General features: G+C 42.1%; 1 protein-coding gene across 4 annotated transcripts in view; it reads left to right on the forward strand.

Moving 5' to 3' along the window:
* Window positions 1–250: 250 nt before the first annotated feature.
* Window positions 251–13,895, forward strand: part of CAPN3 (calpain 3) — a 48,634-nt gene continuing 34,989 nt past the window's right edge. Inside the window, exon 1 of one of the 4 annotated variants that reach the window (XR_009540348.1) lies at window positions 251–865. Coding sequence is in view for 3 of the 4 variants with exons in the window: in XM_060148265.1 (XP_060004248.1) it covers window positions 557–865 (309 nt within the window). In the remaining variant the exon portion in view is untranslated. The remainder of the gene's footprint in view (window positions 866–13,895) is intronic. The other 3 variants (XM_060148265.1, XM_060148289.1, XM_060148281.1) reach the window with 3 other exon arrangements.

Genomic DNA, 13,895 nt, shown 5'->3' on the forward strand with positions numbered 1-13,895 from the left:
GCCAATTCAATAATGTATCTGCCATTCTTTGCTAAGTTTCAGTGTTCAATTTACTCAAATATTCCCCTTTCATTTCCCGACAACACCAGAACTTAATGGCAACACAGGAACATCCCTGGCCAGGTCCTTCTCTCTCGAGAATGCAGTCTAGCTGCACTGCTAGCCTCTCTCTTGCTCTCATACTCATGATCTTTCTTCATGTCTATTTTTGGTTTTCCTGGCTCAGGCTTCTTCGGGCCACTGAAACACAACCCTCACTTTCTTTCTCTCCCTCTGGCATGTATGCTGCTGGTAGGAGCCCCCTAAGTAAAAACTGCTACAGAAATCCTTACTCCTTCCTCAGGAAAACTGGATGGCTTCTGGATCACAGCTCAGTTTTTAACGTGAACACAAGCTGGACGACCTTCTGATGGGCTTTCAACTTTGAAGTGGATGTGGACATTTTTCTCTCCAATGACAGAATCACTACAACTTCCTCTTTGCAGTTGCTTCCTTTCCTTAAAGGTAGCTGAATCTTGTTGTCTTTAAAAGCCTGTTCCTTCCAAAGTTGCCTGTCATGCTAACCGTCATTAGCACGTCTGTGGCCCCACAGACAGGGGCTGAGCCCAGGTCTCCGGGGCCAATCCCCCAGGCAGACCAGGGCAAGGGCACCGAGGCCGGTGGCGGAAACCCAAGTGGCATCTACTCAGCCATCATCAGCCGCAATTTTCCCATTATCGGGGTGAAAGAGAAGACATTTGAGCAGCTTCACAAGAAATGTCTAGAAAAGAAGGTTCTTTATGTGGATCCTGAGTTCCCACCGGATGAGACCTCTCTCTTTTATAGCCAGAAGTTCCCCATCCAGTTCATCTGGAAGAGACCTCCGGTGAGTAGCTGAGTGGTTGCAGCTTGGGTTTTTTTCCCTCAGAGTAGTCCTCCCACTCCGCACCTCCCCACAGCACAGCTCTGTGGTGCATGAGGCACTGGGCGAAGGATCCTGGCAGTAGCCCTGCAGGGCTCTGTCCTCAGGTGAGGCAGGGCTGATTCTCACTCTCTGCTCTCTCTCTCAAAAAAAACCCTTGCTCTTTATGAAAGCAATTGGAAGTCAGCTTAATTCACCCTATAAAAGTAAATATTCCTTTCCCAGAACAAATTCCAAACTGGAATTTCCAAACAAATTCCAAAATTCTGACCTGGAGAGTAGTCCAGATCTACCCTCCTGTTTAAGTATCTTGCATCTTTATAAGATTCCTTCACTTTCTTACTGAAGGGCTAAAATCATGATGTTCTTTTAAGTTTGCCAGTAGCCATGTCTTTCTGAAATGGAAAGAACCCTGGAAAGAGGAGAGTGGCAGCAAAGACTACTTTTTCATGCACAAAATGTTAGGATTAGAAGGAGAATCCCTTGCAATCATTTGAGTCCATCTACCTCACCTCACAAATGAGGAGATAAAGGCACACCAGAGTGAAGTACATCCAGGGCACGCATGACAGCCTGGATTAAAACCCTGTTTCTTTTAGTGACTATTCCAGGAATAGTCAGGAAAGGAAAGTGAGGAAAGTCACATTCCCCCGGCTCCCTGCTCTGATCACACCTCCAGCATGACTCTTGTCCTTAATTCAAGAAATCTTTATTGAACATCTTCTAGAGCCAGAAACAAGGCAAGCAACTGAGGAGACAGCGTAAATAAGGAAAACAAAACTTCCTGCTCTCCTGGAGCCTAGAGTCCTGAAGGCAAGACAGGCTTTGAACAAGAGTGATGAGTTTCAGAGCGCTTCAGAAGGCAAAGGAGAGCTAACCCAGGCCAGGGAGAGAAACCCTCCTGAGGAAACCATTTCATCTGAGCCCCAGTGCTATTCATGAGATTCATCAGGTTAAACTGAGGCCCAGTGCTATTCATGAGCCATGTGTTTCTTTTGTTTTGTTTTGGCCACAGTGCAGCTTGTGGGATCTTAGTTCCCTGACCAGGGATTGGACCCGGACACTCGGCAGTGAAAGCGCGGAGTCCTAACCACTGGACCGCCAGGGAAGTCCCAAGCCATGTGTTTCCTTTTAACCTGAGATGAAATATCCAGGTTAAATATCCAACAACCCTGTCCTCACCCTGTGTGTTCCGCAAGGGCCCCTTTCCTTCCCTGCCGGCTCTATGCTCAGGCCCGTGACTGTCCTGAGGGCCCTCAGTTTGGAAGGGAGGACTGGAAAGAACTTCATTCTCCAACCCAGTCACTGCCCTATTGCGAGGGAACTGGGACACGTCGCATCCCTGATGAAATATCTTCAATGACACTGTTCTCCCCTCCCCCTGTGTTTTCAGATAAGTCCAAACTCCTTACCTGGGCTATAGGCCCTTCTCCAGTGAGCCCCGGCCTCCCTGTCCATCTCTCTGTCACCCTCTCTCCTGGACCCCTACACATTCAGCTGCTCTGTTGTTCTAAGCCTTCTCATACACAGCCTTTAGACCAGTCAAGATACTACTCAAAGCAATGTGTTTGAGTATCTCGTGCCTGATCTAAGTGAATCGGTCCAACTGAACAAGAGGATATGCGTATGAACCATCCCCTCGTGGGCAGGAAACTGCCTGTCCTTTTGGGCTATTACAATCATCCCCATCAAATACAAAATGTGTGTTTGATTGTGAAATGTGTGTGCATCATTCGAGGGTGAAGGTGACCACATAAAGGGGGAATCACACTGGGTCGGGGAACTTGGCTCCTCACTCAGTTGTCGGCTATGACAACCTCTGGAATAAGGCGGTGAGCAAATGCTCCCATTTTCCCCATCTGCCTTTGCCTTGTGCATTCCAGGTTATTTCTCCGTACTCTCCTGCAATCACTCTTAAAATCAGGGGCAACCTAGATCCCTTTTGCTTTTGGAGGGATGGGACACAGGCCAGCTACAAGGCCTTGTGCATCTGGTACCCTCCTTCCCTTGGGAATGCAGGACCCCCAGATCGCTCCACGGAGACCCAGAAGCCCACGAGGGAATTCTCCCTTGGGAGGCAGCATCTCCCTTCTTGGTGCCTCTGCCCTTCCCGGCGAGGGCCCCTCCATAGGCAAGTTGACTCACATCCTCTTGTGGTGCAGGGCACAAGGATTCTGTGCAAGGATTCTGCATAGAAGATTCTATGCAGTGCTAACCCTCTGAGTCAGCTCAGCTCACTAAGGCCGCCAACAACAGAGACTGGCAATGTGTTCCTGAGCCTCCCCTGTCTCTGGCTCTAGGCAGAGTCACCTTTCAGGAAATTCCATCTCATTCCAGCCCCACCCTAACCTGGACCCCAGAGAAGCAGGAGTCCACCTATTTGGGAACCAGGTTAAGTCAGACTTCAGGTTAAACTGCACGTGATGGATACAGCCTCAGTGTCTCTTGGCTCTGCCAGGAGAGGTTATAACCTATTTGGGCCTCCCATTCACAGCTGAGTTGAGGTCAAAACTGCATCATTGATGGACAGCCACCCCCAATTTATCCCGTCAGCTCTTTCCCTAGGAAATCTGTTTTCCCTTCCTCCTCTGCCGTCTAAGCTCCTGGGGCTGATAGCTGGGATTCTGCATTTTCCCTGAGCCACTTTCTGCTCAGCTTTGTTTCCACTGTTCTTGGGGGTTGGGGGAATTTACCATCTTTCCTTTATCTCCAGATCCAGTGCTTTATAACTGACCGGCAATGGCTGGGCCTCCAGCCATAGGCTGCCTAACTGCCTCTTCCCCTCAGGTCCTGTCCCCATGGCTCCATCTTTTCAGAGCCTGACCCTTTGCCAGTTCGGAGCTGGGTCCCAACTTCACCCACATTCCTCTGGTGTATGCCTTCCCTCTTACCTGTTATTATTATTACAACCCCATATCCAACTGTGCTTTGCCCTGGTTGGTCTAACTGGCTCTCAGCCCTGCTCTCCTGCACTCCTTGGGTCAGCTAGCTCCCTCTGCCAACACCTAGACCTGAGGAAACCTCTTTCCCAGACAGACAGCAGCCCCTTTATATTCTGAACAGGTGACTTTATTTCCTATAGTTTCCATACCTGGAAATCTCTTGATTTACACTCTTTTTAAGGCTAGAGTTTAGGTAAGTTTCCCAAGTTGTAATTTATCATGAACCATCTTTCAACAAGTCTAGAAGATTTTGATGCTGGTACTAAGATCTTATCAGAGGGTATCCACGGAAGGTCACGACCACCACCCAGCTGAATGCAATTGGAGGAGGCTTTCTCATATAACATGCATCACAATTTCAGGGATGTTAAAATATGAGGGGGGAAAAGTACCTTGAGAATAGACAAATAAGACCACTTTCCCCCTTAACTCACAGTCCTGCCATCCCCTTCCTACTCCTTTTCCCAAACCATTTCTTTCTCCTCTGTTGCCTAGCAGCCTGAATCCAACCCCACCAGCTGGGCTTTGCTGCTCTCTGTCTGACCTGGTCTCCTACCCCTTCCCAAGTCCCCAGCATCCAGGCAGAGCTAACTTCTCCCTTGTCCCAAGCTGTTACACCAGACAAAAATTAAAAAATAAACCACTACATTCTTCAGGTTAGGTCTTGTTACCACTACAAAATTATCTTTGATATTTTATACATATTTATCCAGATGTGTTTATATGTGAATCCTTACCGTGGCTGAATCGTCAGCTTTTCTCTTCAAGAGGAAAACACATAAGGAAAAAGTAGGAAGATTCTTGTAGTTATAGGAAGGGGGCTGGACATGGTTGTTTTCTAGGGGAAAAAAAAGGAAAAAAAAAATGCTGATTTACTTACAAGAGGAAGGAGAGCTAGAACAGAAACCAAAGCGGGGTGGGGGAAGCAACAGGGCAGGAGACCACACAGGTGAGGGTCATCCCTCCCCTTGACCTGACCCTCAAAGACCTCTTTACCAATGAACTTGTGAAACGCCAGAGGCAAGCATATAACTTTTCTCAGTAAAGGGCGGAAGTTAGCGTCTTGATTTACACAGGCCGAACTGGGCCAGCACACCAGGAAGTCAGAATGTGGAAAGCACAGGAGTGGGGAAAGACAGAAGCATAAAGAAGCAAGCTGCCCGGAACCCACCGAACTGTGGTGGGAGGGAGGAGGGTCTGACCTCTCAGAGGCTATGATGTGGGGATTCAGGATCTCCAAGGAACCATGAGCCCTCAGCTAACACCTGGGAAGCATACTGCTTAAGAGAAGCTGACACTTGCTTTAACAGTTTCATCCAAACTTCAGGTTTAAATAATCACCATCAGAACTTTTAGGAGTGTATTATACCCTCCAAGAGCACCAGGAATAGAGAGTATATATTATAAAGCAGTATCAAAGCTGCTATAAAAAAGCTCCTTATAAATCATAGGCTTGAAAAATGTTTGGGAACTACTACTTTTTGCCACTCCAGGTAGATGGACTTCTTTCCTGATGTTAAGGTTTTGAAGGGAAAACGATGCCCCCACCTCCTTTATTAACCTATAGTTAGTACTTTCTCAGTCTGAAAGTTCACCCTTATTTCTAGCCAGAACTCTTCCGGCCACAATTTTAGCACATTATATCCGGCCCTGATCCAGCAGACAGTGAAATTGAGTCAGCTGATTTCCTCTATATAGTAATTCTCCTTATTCGTGAATAATGCTATCCTTCCTTTAGTTGCTTCAGATCAAATAGTCATAAAACTTCTCGACTCTACCCCATAGGTGTGATTTTTCCAACCCTGGAGTTGTCAATGCTATGATCCACATAGAGTCGATCCTCAGGACTTGTGGATTCTGTATTTGTGAATTCACCTACTCACTGAAATTTATTTGTAACCCCCAAATCAATATCCATGGTGCCTCTTCGGTCATTTGCTGACATGTGTAGGGCAGTGAAAAATTTGAGTCTCCCTCCATTCATGTTCCCAGCTGAAGTCAGACAAGGTTACCCTCTGCCTTTTAGTTTCAGCTCTCAGACTATAACCAAGTATTGTTTTCATAGTCTGGTGCCACGTTTTTTCTCTGTTTAAAATGTCCCTGATGAAGACTTCCCTGGTGGCACAATGGTTAAGAATCTGCCTGCCAATGCAGGGGACACGGGTTCAAGCCCTGGTCCGGGAAGATCCCACATGCCGCGGAACAACTAAGCCATATGCCACAACTACTGAGCCTTGCGCTCTAGAGCCCTTGGGCCACAACTACTGAGGCCGCGTGCCACACTACTGAAGCCCGCATGCCTAGAGCCCGTGCTCCACAACAAGAGAAGCCACCGCAATGAGAAGCCTGCACACAGCAACAAAGAGTAGCCCGTGCTCGCCGCTACTAGAGAAAGCCCACGCACAGCAGCAAAGACCCAACACAGCCAAAAATAAAATTAAAAAAAAAAGAAGAGTAAACATGTTTTTAAAAAAAATGAAGCAAACAGGCTGAGGGCAAATAAATAAATAAATAAATAAATAAATAAAATGTCCCCCAACGTGTAGTGCTGAAGTGCTATTTAGTGTTCCTAAGTGCAAGAAGGCTGTGATGTGCCTTGGCGAGAAAATACATGTGCTATAGTGAGCTATAGTGCTATAGTGCTGTGAGTTCAATGTTAATGAATTAATATATATATTAAATAAGGTGTCTTTACACAGAAACACACATAAAATAAGGTTATGTATTGACGGTAGACACCCAGGAATCTAATGCTGTATTTCCTCCAGGTGCAATGACTCAATATTCACTAATTGAGCACTCACAGTCACAGTGACTTTATGGAACGTAACTACCATGAATAATGAGAATCAACAGTATTCCTATGTTCTCTCTATTCCTAGGTATCCCAGCTTGAGATAATACCCTATGAACAGTGTGATCAGTAGGAAACACTGCAACATAGTTTAATCTATTACAGTCATTATTCTTTTTGATGTTCAAATTGTCCCATCTTCAGACAATGGGAGCCTCCTACAAGTTGCCTGTATCATTTGACATGACCCCATTCATTTTCAATAGCTTCCTTGTTTTCTGGCCACAACAAAAAGTCTCAGGCTCATCTTGTACATTTCTTGCTCTAGATCTGGAATGAATCATTTCTTCAAGGAGGCTGGTTCCTTTTAGTCTGAACTAGAGTTAAAGAAAAGGAGTGAAATGTAGAAGACAGCTGCCTATTGACTTCCTGGGACCCAGTGCTTGGCCTTTACATCAGCACTCTGAAGTTGAAAGTTTTCTGACAATCTGTGGGGACACCAGAGGTCTGTTGCTCTAACGACCTCTTCCACATGCCCATCACCTCTATAATTAACACCCCACCCTGGGTAACTTCCCCGCAGGGGGTCACGTGACCTGAGTTACTCAATTCCGAAAAGAAGAAATCCTAGTTTGGCACAAAATAAATTTATTTCATTCCAGTGTGAGATGAGAGGGAGGGAGCAGAGCTACAGAAACACCGATGCTGTGTGCAGTGAGCCCTCTGTTTCTGGGCCTAGAGCCCAGTCGCTGTGCAGCTGCTTCTCTCAGGGATATCATCTTTCCAGTAAAACCAGCTGGGAGGTCTGCTTGTAATCTGTTTTAGTGTCATCATCTGTCAGACAGTTTAGAAAGAAGTGGGGATCCCTGGGCTAGCCGCTAAAAGGAAGAATTGGGGGCATGGTGCAGAGTGGTTAAGACAGCTGGATTTAGAACCAAACAGACCTGGTCTGAACCTTGGCTCTGCCCCTAGCAAGTCACATAAACTTTCCAAGTTTCGAGTTTCTCTTCTATAATGCACATAGTGATATTCTCATCATATGGCTGTATCTGAGTATCCATAAAATCCTAGTAGGTGCTCAAGGTTAGGTAGCAATATTAGGATAGGCAGCTGAGGACAGGAGCATAACACGGTGACGAAGTGCACAGGCTTTCAAGTCAAAGAAACTGGATTCAAATCCCGGCTCTCCCTCTTACCAATGTGACCTCAGGCAAGTTACGGACCATTTCTGGGTCTCAGTTTCCTCCCATGTGAAAAGAAAATGAAAATTCCTACTTTCATACAGTTGTTGTAAGGATTAAATGAGATACCGTACATGACTTGCTTAGCGCGATTGTCAATAGCGGTGATGGTAAGTGAAAGGCAAAATGAGGTACCCAGTTGAGAGCCAGCCCCCTCTCTACTCAGCAGAGAATCATCACAGTGCCATCCTGGAGTGGGGCTGGGGAAGCATAAGTTTTGGCGAAAGTGTGACAATTCTATAAATATCGATAACATTTAGGACTGCCTCCCATTATATTCCGCAAGACAGCAGCTCCTCCTGAAAGTCGTGATGGAGACAGGACTCTAGACATCATGGGAGGAACAAGCTGAAATAACTCAGCAGTAGAGCTCTGAGAATGGGAGGGGCAGAGACAGAAATAGCCAAGAAAGGTATGAGAAGATGCATTTCATTGATTATGAATAAAGAAGAGCATCTTTTCATAATTCATGTAGTTCTTGATTATTTATCTTGCTGTCCACGAAATAGCTGTTAATGTCTTTCGCTCATTTTTCTATTGAGTCATTTGTTTTTTTCAACTTGAATCATAAGCATTCTTTATGTATCCTGGATACTAATCATTTATTGTTTAGATGTGCTTTTTTTCCCATTTTTTGGCCACACCACGCGGCATGTGGGATCTTATTTCCCTGACCAGGGATCGAACCCGCGCCCCCTGCATTGGAAGCCCAGAGTCTTAACCACTGGACTGCCAGGGAAGTCCAAACTTTTCCCTCTTTTAAGGGTATTTTTTTACTTAAAAAATTCTAAATTAAAAGCTCTTAATTAGAAGTTCTAAATTAATTCTTAATTTATTTTTTCCTTTATAGTTAGTGCTTTTTGTGTTCTGTTAAGAATGTTTTTCCTAAACCAAAGTAATTCCTTTTTATTATCATTTAGAAACTTTATTTTTCTGCCTTCATATTTGGGTCTATAATACATCTAGAAATGATTTTTGCATATAAGATAGGGATCACATTTTGTTGTTTTTCCATATGGATATTCAAAGTTTCCAGCACAATTTATTAAAAAGACAATCCCTTTTACAATGACACTTTTTAAATAAATCAAATATCTGTCAATGCGTGGCTCTGTTTCTGCGCTCTCTGTTGTGTTCCATTGTGTGTGTCTATCTTTGTGCTAACACACCTTGTGCCAATAAGCCTTTTTTTTTTTTCTCTTGGCCGAGCCACGTGGCTTGCAGGATACCAGGGATTGAACCTGGGCCACAGCAGTGAAAGTGCCGAGTCCGAGTAACCACTGGACTGCCAGGGAACTCCCACTAAACTCTTAGTAATTCTAATAATTTGATTATCGATTCCAAGTTATTTGTCTATAGAGTCTATGTTTCTGAATAAATAGTTAGGTCACGTGAAAATAATAATGGGGCTACCCAGTGCATTATGCACAACTGTATTCAGCAGCCTAATTCGTGTTTTATTGCACTGGCGAAACCCTCTAGCACAATGTTAATAACTAAGGAGATAGCAGGCATCTTCCTCAGGTTTCCCATTTTAAAGGGTGTATTCTTAATGTTTCACTGTTGAATAGATTTTCTACACATTGATTTTTAGAAACAACTTATCATTAAGAAAGTTCCCCTCTATTCCTGCTTTGCTAAGAGTTTCTTTTAAAATCATAAATGGTTGTTGAACTTTAATACTTTTTCTGCATTTATTGAGAAAATCGTGATTTTTCCTTCTTTAAACAGTTAATATACAAAATTACATTCATAGAGTTTTCTAGTATTGACCCCTTGCATTCTTAGAATAAAACAAACTTAGAATGTATTATCATTTTTACATGTCACTGAATTTTGGCTTACAAATCCTTTATTTAGGTTTTTGCATATATGATCATTAGTGAGATTGGCTTAATATTTCCCTTTCTGGTGCTGTCCCATTTTGGGATCAAGGTTATATTAACCTCCTAAAATGAGTGGGGAATGTTCTTTCTTCTATTCTGTGAAGAGACTGTGTAAGATGGAAGCTATATGCTTCTTAAATATTTGGTAGAATTTTGCCAGTGTTTTCTTTAAGGGAAGATTTTATTTACTAATGAAAATACAGCCTCTTCACTAATAATGGGATCATTTGAAATTGTTTTTCTTCTTGAGTCAGTGGTAATATTTATTCTTCTAGGAATTTTTAGTAACCATTTTATCTCTTTAAAAACCTTTTTTTTTTTTTCTCTAAAGTCAATCATATTGGATATTAATGTAGATACAGCAACTTTGGGGACAAGTTTTTGCTTGATATATATTTTTTTCATTCTTTTACTTTCAACATTTCTATGTCCTGATGTGGTGCATGGGCTCAGTAGTTGCGTGTGGGGGCTTAGTTGTCCTGCGGCATGTGGGATCTTAGTTCCCCGACCAGGGATCAAACCCGGGTCCCCTGCATTGGAAGGCGGATTCTTAACCACTGGACCATCAGGGAAGTCCAAAACCTTTGTCTTTTAACTGGAGATTTTAGTCTATTTACATTGATTATGAGCTTTGATGTACTTTGGGTTTATTTCTATCTTCCTAACTATAACCTTTCTGTTTGTATTTCTTTTGAAATGTTCCTGTTTTCCTCTTTATGTCCTTTTAATTGATTAAAAGTGCTTTCTCTCATTTTTTTTTTCTTTCTACTAGTTTGGAAGTTATTGATTGTTTCTGTCTTTTCAGTGGTTGCCTTAAATTGTTAGCATACATATTATCTTGACGAAGCCTGAAATATCAATACCATTATTTTTCTCATAAATAATATGAGGAACATAGAGCACTTTAAGTACTCCTCTTCTAACTAATATGCCATGGTTGTTCAGAATTTTATCTCTATCTTGATTTTTCAACCTTAAAATTAGAAAATATTGTAATTTTTCAATATTTGCTTAAATTTACACACATTTGCCAATTTCTTTGTTTACTGATCCTTCCTGAGTCTTAGACTTCTCTTTCTAGAATAATTTTACTTTTTCCTAAAGTACATTGTTTAAAAGTTCCTTTAGTGGGGGGTCTGTTTGTAGTAAGCGTTTCAATTTTTATTTGTGTGAAATTTGCTGTCACTCTTAAAATACTTTTCCTGAGTAATCAGCCCTAGGTTTATTCTCAGTGCTGTCCTCTGGATTACGTTGGTGTTGAAGTCAGCAATCATTCTATTTGGTATCCCTTAATAGGCCATCTGCCTTTTCTCTCTGACTGCTTTCAAACTCCTCTCTGTCTATGGTATTCTGCATTGTTGTGTCTAAACGTGTTTTTCTTTATATCTTTCCTGCTTAGGATTCATTGGGATCTTGAATCTGAGGATTGGAGTCATTAATCCATTGTAGAAAATCTCTTAGAATATTATTTCTCCCCATATTTTCTATTATCTTCTTCTAGAACTCCAATGAAATATATGCTGATCTTATCTTGCTCTATCACATCTTAACCTCTTTTTTAAAAAAATTTCCCATCTTTGATTCTCTGTGTGGTATTCTACGTGATTTCTTCTGAAGTAGCTTCCAATTCACTAATTCCCACTTTAACACCACCTAATCCAATTATTGAATTATTAAATTTCATTGTGAACATTAATTGGATACTGGTTCAAAAAATAAAAGCATCTATAAAAGACATTTGGGGAACAACTGAAAAAATTATCACAGGGATTTGGATCTTGGATAATATTAGAGAGCAGTAGTTAATTTTCTTAGTGATAATGGCATTATGGTCAGTAGGAGAGTGTTCTTGTCTTTAGGAGATGCCTGGTGTATCCTAAGTATATCCCTAAGTATTTAGGTGTAAACTGTCATTGTATGAACAACACTCTTTCAAATGGTTCAGCAAAAAAATAATAAAATCTATGCATACATATATAGATATGTAAAACAAAGATGGCAAAATGTTAACAATTGTTGAATGTAGATGTAAGCTATATGGGTGTCCATTCTTTAAACTTTTCTGCAAGTTTGAAATTTTTCATAATAAAAAGCTAAAAAACTGTGATAGCTAAAATCTAACATTTCAATAACAGGGTTAAAATATAAAATCAAGGAAAAGGAAAAAAAGAAAGAGAGAATGGAAGAAAGGGAGAAAAAATAATTGAAAGGGAGAGAAATGTAAAAGAAATAATATAAGAATATCCCAGAACTGGGGACAAAATTCTCTACCTTGAAAGGAGTCACTGAGGGCTCAGCACAAAGAATTTTAAAAATAAATAAACTCATACCAAGACACACAAATGTAGCTTTTGGAATTGGGGTGGGGGATTGTTGGGGAGAGGGAGAAGGGAGAAAACCCTAAAAGCTTTCAGAGGGAAAAGACAGGTCACATACAAAGGAATGCTCATAAAAATTGCATCATACTTCTCAACACCAGATGCCAGGAGCAATGAGACAATGCCTTAAAACTTCTGAAGGAAACTGATTTTCAACCTAAAACACCTAGACAAATTTTCAATCAAGTGCAAAGATAGAAAAGAGATAGATGGGCAAGGACTCAAGTGACTTACCTCCCACTCATCCATTCTTACGAAAACTGCAAGTTGTGTGCCAGTAGAATCAAGGAGTGAACCAAAGAAGGGTTAAAATCCAGGAAACAGATTTCCACCCAGGAGAAGGGCAGTCAGTCCCAGGCCACTGCTCCAGACCTGGAAGATTGCTGGTCTGGTCTGTAGGGGAGAAGGGCTGCAAAGGAAGGCCCTAGGTTGGGGAGCAATGAACCTCTAGGTTATCTATGCATTTAAGTATTTGTAAAAACTACTGCTGAAGAAAAGCACTGATGGATACATAAAAAAATCAGAGAATTATAAAGAATAAGAGAAAAGAAACATTTGTACAGAAAGGAAATGTAACACAGCATACTACTTAGTTAAGAAGTGAACAATATTTAATTGTATTAAAGGAAATAATGAATTTTAATTTCTCTAAAATTTATGACATAAGTATTTTGGGAAGATGATGGGCAGAGCATAATGTGAGAAACCTAAATCTCATTCCCCCAAATAGGAATTCTATTGATACTTTGTAAAAATAATAAATTAAAAAGTAATAATATAAGCATATTATTTAGAAATATAGAGGTAAATACCAGAAGAAAGAGCTAAAAGAATTAAAAGTGGCTGTCTCTGAGGAGAGAAATTTGCAGGGCAAGAGACTGCTATTCCTCTAGGTAACTTTTGTTTGACTTTTTAAAACTTTGTTCATGTATAAACTGAATAAAAATAAAATTATTTCTTAAAAAAACTGACCTCAAGAATTACGTTGAGGGCTTTCCTGGTGGCGCAATGGTTGAGAGTCCACCTGCCGATGCAGGGGACGTGGGTTCGTGCCCCGGTCCGGGAGGATCCCGCATGCCGCGGAGTGGCTGGGCCCCATGAGCCATGGCTGCTGGGCCTGCGAGTCCGGAGCCTGTGCTCCACAACGGGAGAGGCCACAACAGTGAGAGGCCCACATACCGCAAAAAAAAAAAAAAAAAAAAAAAAAAGAATTACGTTGAGCTATTATAGTGTCCTGTAAAGCCAATGTCATGGTTTCAAACACTAGTGAACATAGAATCTCTGATGTGCTTATTTAAATTGCAGAGTCCCAAACCCCTACCAAGAGGATCTGAATCCTTAGGTCTGGGGTAAGCCCTAGAATCTGCCTTTTAAACTTGCATCCCAGGTGATTCTGATGCAGGTAGTCCAAAGACCACACTTCGAGAAGCACTGACAAAAACTGACAAGAGTGAACAAGTGGACAGGGAGACGGCATCCTCCTAGTGGGAAGGCTGCCAGAACGGAGTTTCCACCCATGCCAGCTCCCTGCCCTTACTCTCGAGTTGCCCGTTTGTGCATGGTGAAATTTTGAAAAAGCTCAGTTTTCTTGTGAATATATTCCGACACATATTTATCCTCCTTCCCCATCTACCACTTTCTCTGCCTCAAAGTTCCTGAACTCACAACCGTGGATGTCTGTTCACTGCACTGGGACCCACTCTAACAGGGACTCTCATTTGAGGTCAAGCTACCTACCCTCTGGGTCCCTCTC

The sequence above is a fragment of the Lagenorhynchus albirostris genome, chromosome 1 (assembly GCF_949774975.1).
Source record: "Lagenorhynchus albirostris chromosome 1, mLagAlb1.1, whole genome shotgun sequence".
NCBI classification, from domain to species: domain Eukaryota; kingdom Metazoa; phylum Chordata; class Mammalia; order Artiodactyla; family Delphinidae; genus Lagenorhynchus; species Lagenorhynchus albirostris.